This window comes from Myotis brandtii, unplaced genomic scaffold (genome assembly GCF_000412655.1).
Source record: "Myotis brandtii unplaced genomic scaffold, ASM41265v1 scaffold423, whole genome shotgun sequence".
Taxonomy (NCBI): Eukaryota; Metazoa; Chordata; class Mammalia; order Chiroptera; family Vespertilionidae; genus Myotis; species Myotis brandtii.
Window position 1 is genome coordinate 685523 of NW_005366214.1, and position 8804 is coordinate 694326.

Genomic DNA, 8804 nt, shown 5'->3' on the forward strand with positions numbered 1-8804 from the left:
CCTGTACCAGGGTCTGATGGTACTGCTCCCTTGGATGAGCTCTTTGAGGGCAGGCAGCCTGTCCCTTTTATCAAAGTGTTTGGCATATGTTATACCCCACACACGTTGCATCTAATTGAATTTAATCAGGACACCCAAATTTGATGTAGTTTCCTTCTGTTACATTTTTATAACTAAATAGAGATCACTACAAAAATTCTTTTAAAAAATGTACCATAAAATCTATGCATTGAAATTTTGAATTCTGTAAAATAAGAAACTTCATGTCATACAATAAAACATAGGAATTTGTAAAGAATTCTAAACCTTAAATGATGGGCAGGAAAGTCAACTGATGTATTAAGTGTCAGATAAAATTAGAAAGACTTTCACATAGTTGAATAAAGCTGACATTAAAAGGATCTTTTCAAACAATGGGATTCTAAAGTTTAACAATTATTTTAAAAATTCTGCTATTAACCCTGAAAAACGTATTTCTTAACTGCAAAAAATAAGGCAACTTGAAGTTAGAAATTTATGAAGTTAACTCAGAATTGCATGCCCTGTTATGATTCATATCTTTAAAAGCCTTTAGTGGGAAGGCTATTTGCACATACTGGTGAAAAAACAGCCTCGCAGAAATAAATCAGAGTTTCTAAGACTCCACTAGATAGTAGACCAATTAAGATCATCACAGACTCCGAGCTGTCAAATAGATTACCTGGGAAGAAAATGATGCAGACAGTTTTTCTGAAGAACTCCATATGTGCCACGTGTTCATTATTCTTTGAAGTGGAGGAGGTGGCAGGGAACATAATTTCTGTTGAAAGTTCTTTTGTTTTCTGCTACCTTTATCTAAGTGTTACCAGGTGCTATTTTTATATCCTATAAAGTACTGTAAGAAAATATTAAGTGAATAATGCTACATAAAATAGAGGAGAGTTTTCATATTCTCTGGGTTGTAAAGCAAAGTGAATTAAAACTTGATTCTTAAAAGGGGGAAGATAATGCTGAAAACTTAACAAGTATCCAGTAAGCCAACCAGCTTTTAAACTTCTGAGTTCAAAGAGAAACTGAATCCCACTAATTAATAAATGTTCACTAAAGACACTTCGACCACAGCAAATTTAAATGAAAATGTGCTATAAATTGCCTTTTAAATGATCATGTTAATATTGTTAAAGGATTGTGAATGAATAAGAACTTATTTCTACTCATTTAATGTCTTACATATACAAATTGCTTAAAATACCATTATAATAAAAAATTTTGAGAGATTTCTAAGTCATCTGATTCCTAATTATTTCTATAACAACAAAACAACTTGGATCACCTTAGAATTCACTGTAGTAGGATTTAGCACGTGGAATATATAATCAGATTGAAACCAATTAATGTCTTGATTCCTTTTTCAAACTGGAATCCTACTTACTAATTCACCAGATATTTTCAGTAGCAAAGATTGAGAAGAAACCACTTAAGAATGAATGTAAGTAGAGTACACTCGTCATAAAAACAATCCATTATAATACATTCTAATAAAAATATATATCAAACCACAGTGTGAGGGAGAGAAACAGAGCACTAGCTAAAAGGTTACTTTCTTAACAAAAAAAAAAGTTCATTACACGTATTTACCTAGTATCCAGTTTTAAAACTCCCAAATGAATACACCTAAACCTTCCAAAATATTTTCAATAACTAAGTGATGTACTTTTTGCTCAATTATGAGAGATTAAAAACTTACAATGCTAGGTATTGGCTTGAGCCATCTTGCAGTAAATGAAGGCAGGAGTCTTCAAAACACTGTAAAATGTACCAACTTTAGTCAGGTTTTTTAAGTTGTTCACTTTTAAATATATATTTGCTGGTAGCTGTCCACGTCCATTAGCACCACATATAGTGAACTAAAAAGAAATATTTTTAGGGAGGATGACTCAGCCATCTTTTTAAAAAAATGTTTAAAAGTTAGACAAATAAAAGAAATTGGTGTTTTGGGTCATGTGTTTTGAAAAATCCACTTTTCGTCTTGTTAAACGAAGGGATTTGGGTGGGTTCCCCCTAAGTTTACAAGCATGAAGATAGGAAAATCTGCATGCTTTTCAGCAAAGAATCTTACTGATAATAGTTCAGTTCCAAAGTCAGATTAGGTTCTTCTGCCAGAGGTCTCAACAAAAGAAAGAAAGAGGAAAGAAAGAAAAGAAAGAAAAAAAAAGAAAGAAAGAAAGAAAGAAAGAAAGAAAGAAAGAAAGAAAGAAAGAAAGAAAGAAAGAAAGAAAGAAAAAGAAAGAAAGAAAGAAAGAAAGAAAGAAAGAAAGAAAGAAAGAAGGGAGGGAGGGAGGGAGGGAGGGAGGGAGGTTGGTTGGTTCTAAAGGACAAATTAGCACATACTTTCTATATGCAATCCATAAATAATTCACGAAGTCACAGGATCATTTAAAATCATCTACTGTACTTTTTTTTTTTTCTAGGAATGTACAAATGCTCTTTAGCAAATACTATACGACTCTAGTGAAAGCTCTTTCTTGCTTTCTACATCCAGAGTAACACTGTCACACAATTTAAACAGTGGGGGACTGTACAGTCTGAAGCCTAACCTGAGAGGTAAGGAAGTGTATTCTAGTATTATGGCCACAAGAAAAGATTGAAATAGAATCCCTTTTTCAAAAAGGATGGCAATCACTGATTAGATCGATGATTTCAATAACTGAATAAAATGCAAATAAGCCCTTCTCATTGTTATAAGTTCTTTTTTTTTTTTTTTTTTTTTTTTTTTTGGTAAGGAATTAGCTGTACTGTAAAAAAAAAAATGATGAAAAATGTAATTTCCAATGTCCATGTGAAATGTTTTTTCCTGGTGTCTCTCAAAACAAGCACAATGAAAGAATACTGACATTTAAAATAAAATGTGCTTTAGCAATAATGTTTTACTTTCTATTCAACCTTGTACTTGGCTCATCCTTGGTCAGGAGTAATATTTTTACTGATTAAGACTTCCTAGGACTTTTGCTGCCAGACTGGCTTCGGATCACTCTCCCCACTCTGAGGAGGGTTGAGGAGTGAGGTCTTGGGAGCAGAAAGCCTGCAACAGGAATCTTGTTCTGTGGTGACTTGTTACCTGGGAAGTTTGCTGTCTCCCGGATGGAAAGTGACATTCCACTCTTTTTCTTTTTGCTCTTGCTGTTGTTTAGTTTTTTTTTGTTTTGAACCTTTTCATTGGAGGATCCTCTGCAGACATGGATTTATACAAGTCTGTTTGGGACAGAAGGAAGGAGGTGAGGGTGAATGCTCTCCGTGTTGTGTTCCCACAGCTTGGCACTTGGTAATGATTTGCCTGTTGGATACATTTGTGAATGGCTTTTGTGAGGGACTTGAGCAAGACTAGAGACCACTCATGTTTAAAGTTCAACTATGCATATTCTGCACATTCTGCTAAAATTGGGAAAATGCAATTTTTTTAAAGGTAAGACTACTGCCTAGGAGTGTTAATAACTATAAATAACACATTCACACCAAAAAAAGCTCACCTTATTCACTGTTTTAAACAAGATAAATGTGCACTGTAACAAAAAGTTTTTGAAAACTAAATGTAATGTTAACCTGTACACAGAGTTCAACTATCAGAAGGAAACCAGGCTTTGTGACATCAGAAGACCAAAAAGAGATTATGGCATATTGTAAGTGCTCAATCAATACATCTTCATATGCCATTTCAGCAACTCCTTTTATGTCACTTTGCTATTGTGATCCACGCTGACTTCCTCCATCCAGAAGTAGCTGCGTTTTAGTGGTAGGCAGAGTTTCATAAACTTGATTAAGTCTTCAACACTGCTGGGCTGAGGTGGTACCTTTAAATTCCACAGATGAAAATCTCTCATTTGTTAATGAGTAAGAAATGCCACAATTATGGAAAATAATTCATTGTTAAACTTCTCCCCCCTCCCATGATCTGGAAATGGAGTCACTGTAGAAGACTGTTTATTTTATTATCACCAGAGGCCATTTCATTAACCAGCTGCTCTATAGACAACTGGATAGCATTCTTGACAAGAGAAGAGGCTGTTTCTATTAGGAGTGTTTCATACTGTTCTGAAGTTCTACCCTCAAAACCACACTCAGCAAAACCCCCTCCTTCCTCGTTTTCCATTGAGATTAAGAATCGCTTAGGGACATTTTTAGATTTCTTGACATCAAATTCACTGATTTCAGTGTCTGTAATAATAATAGCAATGGGCTCCATTTTTTTGTTTTCTTCCGGTTTGGGTTTCTCTGCACTGATCTCCGTTTCTTTAAAATCTGATTCCTGGCTCACTTCATTATCTTGTGGCTTAATCTCTTCAGCTACAATCTCTCCACTTTCATGGTCTTTCCCATTTGGCTCACTTTCTAGGACACTGTTTCTGGCTTCTTCCGCAATTTGTTGATCTGGGATTGCAGGAGAGCAGGGAGCATCAGAAACCACTGGCAGCTGATGTTCTGTTTCTGAAGTTTCCAGTGGGCTTGTTTGCTGGGGCTGGATACTTGGTGTTTCCTCAGTTGTTTCAATGTCTTTTTCAAGGATTAGAGTTCCTGTTTGAATAGCAGAATGCCCCTTTTCTAACCCAAGTTCTACTGAAATCACATTCTCTCCAGGAGAAGTTCTGCTGTTGCTTACATTTGGTTCACAGACCTCATCACCGCCTTTCTGTGAGACCTCTCCACTTACTTCCTGGGTCAACTTGGTCTTTGTTGCCTGGTCATCCGATTTGGCTGGAGTTTTTGTATCCAACCTTTCAGCCTCTCCCTGAACTTTGATGTTGCAGTCTGCATCTTCTATAATTTCGGAATGATTATGTCTTTTCTCCCCCTTTGAGAATTTTATGCAGGGAATCCTAAGTCTGGATTTTGCCTTTTTCTTGGGAAGATTAGCATCCTCGGCACTGACTTCAGGTTGCACTTTGGCCTCAGCGGGCTTTTGCTGCTTGGAAGAACCTGACCTTTTCCTGCGTGTCACGAGACGTTTTATTGAGGCCCAGGCCCCCCCTGGGGGCTGTGGCTGCTCCGAAGCTCCAGTTCCTGACGCACACTTCCTGGCCACGTCCACAGCTCCAGAGCCGGCTCTGGGCTTCATTGCTTTGGCTGATTTCTTTCTTCTCTTGAAGCAAAGCATTGATGCTTTTCCCTCCTGCCTCTCATCATGAGCTCTAACTTCTGCTGATCTCGTCTCATCCTTGCTTTCTACTTGAATGTCAGAAACTGGGGTCTCCATTTTTACAATACACTCCTTCTCTCGAAAATGATATTCTCTCTTCCTTAGCAGCCGTTTATGACAAGAAGCGGGGCAAAAGTGTCATACTAAGCAAAATTTCTTCCAGATGTATTCACTCCTTTCATCTTATTCCATACAGTTGTTTGAGGTGGCTTCTCCAGTATGCAAATGCTTAGTTTCTCTATTACTTGTAATTTCTCTCTTCAATTTCTTCATGAGAGCCCTTTACTTGATAGACTTTGTTTTAGTTCAAGATTAACCTGGTGAGAGAAGAGAGAGGTGAGAGAAGATAAAATATTTTATTTCACCATCAGCCTGTTGTTTTCTACAGACAATTTTCATTGAATGCATATGATTCTACAAGGCATGTTTCCCAGATTATAACTGACTGAAAATGGAGAATAAAAATCGGTGTTAACTTAAAAAAAAAAAAGATTTTTAGAGAGAGAGAAAATACATAGGTTGCCTCATACTCACCCATACTCACCCCAAATGGGGTTCGAACCTGCAACCCAGGTATGTACCCTGACTAGGAATCAAATCTGGGGCACTTTGGTGCATGGGACAATGCTCCAACCAACTGAACTATATCAGCCAGGTCTGGGGGTTAACTTTTGCCTTGTCAGAAAAATTTCAATGTAAATATATTTTGCTCTAGTTAAAACTTCAATTTGGATTGTTTCTACAAATCTGATGTTATTATTTTAAAAAATATTTTTATTGATTTGAGAGAGAGAGGAAGGGAGAGGGAGCGATCAATGAGAAACATTAATGAGAGAGACATCAACTGGTTGCCTTCTGTGTGCACTCTGACCGGGGTTCAAACCTGCAACCTGGGTATGTGCCCTGACCAAGGAATTAAACTGGTGACCTTTCGATGCATGAGTGGATGCTCAACCAACTGAGCTACACGGGCCAGGGCAAGTTGTGCTATCTTTTTGACTTGTTTATGACTCTGAATTCCAAGTTAAACAGACAAAGAATGGTAGTGATAAGCAAGCTAGTGTAATTTTTATGACATGCAATAAAGAATTCTGAAGCTGAAAAGGATTTGAGAGATTATTTAAGATTAATCAAGTCCAGTCTGATGAAGAAATTGAGCACGGTAATGGACAGTTAGCCTGTGGAAAGCCATATAGTTAGGTAAGGTCATAGCCAGAGTTAGAACTAAAGACTTGGACTCTCCAATGCTCTTTCCATTATACCATAAGGTTTCTGTTCTAAAAATGTAAATTCCATCAAGGAAGTGCTACTTTTCATACATACTCTGGGGAAATGTAACATTACTATGATTTGCCACTCTTAAATTTAGTTGTATAATTTTTTTCTAAGTATTTGCTGTTCAAACATTTTCCATAATGAGCTCATAGTTGAAGGTCAGTAAGAGCAAATGATAGTAATCGCTGACATTTATTGAGCAACTTCTGTGTCTTAGGCAGTGCTAAGCACTTTTATATACATCTCTAATCCTCCCCACATTACAAAGTGAGTAGGTGGTGGTATCACCATCTACAGACAAAGAAACAGGCTTAGAGAGGTTATGCAACTTGCCCGAGATTACACAGCTGGTAGGTAACAGAGCTCAGATTCAACCGAATATTGTGTCTGAAACCCATGCTCTGAAACTGGGCTTTAAGAGTTTCATCAGAAAAACGAACTGTTTAAAGATGCTAATCTGCACTACATTCACTAGTCAAAAAATTTTAAAATGTTTAATGGTTATTTAACCACTAGTGGCCCGGTGCATGGATTCGTGCACCGGTGGGGTCCCTCAGCCTGGCCTGCGGGGATCAGGCCAAAACTTGCTCTCCAGCATCCCCTGAGGGGTCCCAAATTGTGAGAGGGTGCAGGCCAGGCCAAGGGACCCCACTGGTGCACAATCAGGGCCGGGGAGGGGCTGCGGGAGGGCTCCAGGGTGTGTCTGGTCCATCTCAACCAGTCCTGATCGGCCAGACCCCAGCAGCAAGCTAACCTACTGGTCGGAGCGTCTGCCCCTTAGTGATCAGTGCGTATCATAGCTACCGGTCGAACGGTTGCTTAGGCTTTTATAAATATAGATTATGTAGCCCATCAACTCATAATTGAATCAAGATTAGAATGAGTTCTTGCTATTTTTAAAATTAAGCTTTTGAAATTCCTTAGATTTTATTTTCTTGGCTCTGGAACTACTTCAAAAGCCAAATGTAAATGATAAACTTTACAACTGGCAAACTGGTTAGTTACATTTAAATATAAAGGTATATTTAAAAATTAATCCACAGATTGGTATGATGGTACCAATGAACAGAGGTCGAGGTGATCATCTAACAAAAATCCTATGCATTTCAGTTGATGGATGTCCTAAAATAAGCAAAGGGACGCATCCCTGGGGCTATTTTTATGTAAATCTTTCACTGTTGAAGGTTTCACTGTTAAAGTTCTTGATTCTATGAACCACATAAGGAACTGGAACTCTGAAAATCAGTTTATGATCTAAGTATTCCCTAAGGTTGGGTGTTACATACTACATCTCTGACAGAAAGACAGTCCTCTTACAGCAAAAATGGAGCTTAAATATGAACATTTAGAAGTGTCCCTCCTCATTTAATGCTTCCATAAGTACTAGAACTGCAGCTGATTAGAGCTTCCTTTAAGTCTTCTCACCTCTTGTGAGTTCTCAGCTCCTGAAAACTTTTATTAACCAGAGGATGTATAACTAACAGAAATACTGAAATGAGATCATGTGTAGGAATGTAGAAGCTCATTTGTATGATTATCACACTGTAGAAATAAAACACATACCCACACAAAAACCTAACTGCAATGGGGAAAATGCAGTCTGCAGACATTAAAACTTTGCAGAATGTTAGATTGCAAGTGATTCCTCCTTAATCTTAAAGTTCCTGTTGTCATTTCCTGATAGAATCGCAAGACTAATGCCACACGGAACACCCCTGCCCCCTTTCCCTTGAAGCGGAGAAGCGCGGAGGAAAGAGCAAGCGCTCCCCGGGAAAGCAGCGACTCCCCAGGAAAGCAGTGACTCCCCGGGAAAGCAGCGACTCCCCGGGAAAGCAGTGACTCCCCGGCGGCAGCTGCGGACCGCGAAGCTTCCTCCGGAGGAAGGCGTCTCATTCGGCTGGAGGAGCCTTATGGCAGGAGCTAAGCTCAGGATAAACTCAAAAAGGAAAGTGCCGGGGGCGTGCGACAGATAACCCAGCTTCAAGCTCTCTGCACAACCGTAATGCCAGGAACCCAAACCCATTCCCCTCAAATAAAGGGCGAAGAAGGAGAAACCTACCGCAACCCATGCTTCCAGGGCGAGCTGCAAGGAAGAGGGTAGGTTGGGCAGAGCCGATGAGGGTCGCGCGGGCTGGAGCTTCGTATGGACAAGTGACCTTCCCGGTTCTCACACCGGCCATCTCCGGGGGCGCAGATTCCGGGGTTCAGGGGCTCCTCCCGCCCACCACGCCGCGCAGGGTCAGCGGACCGGACACTGGCCCGCACCCTCTTCTCCCGCCACCTCCTCGCCCTCCTTCACTTACCGATGGCTCCGGGGTCCGTGGCCAGGGGTCCCTGCCGCTCAGTGCGGGGAGGAGGG

The 8804-nt window shown here is 39.5% G+C and overlaps 1 protein-coding gene across 2 annotated transcripts; it reads right to left on the reverse strand.

Annotated features, from left to right (window-relative positions):
- Positions 1-2760: 2760 nt before the first annotated feature.
- AKAP5 (A kinase (PRKA) anchor protein 5) lies at positions 2761-8804 on the reverse strand. Of its 2 annotated transcripts, none has more exons than XM_005874030.2 (2): positions 8749-8804; positions 2761-5487 (listed from the first exon to the last, which is right to left on the reverse strand). In XM_005874030.2, the coding sequence occupies exon 2, from the start codon at positions 5225-5227 to the stop codon at positions 3941-3943; it is 1287 nt and encodes a 428-aa protein (XP_005874092.1). In that variant the 5' UTR covers positions 5228-5487; positions 8749-8804; the 3' UTR covers positions 2761-3940. The 2 variants fall into 2 exon arrangements, with proteins under 2 accessions (XP_005874092.1, XP_005874093.1); XM_005874031.2 differs by having other exon boundaries at positions 8505-8798.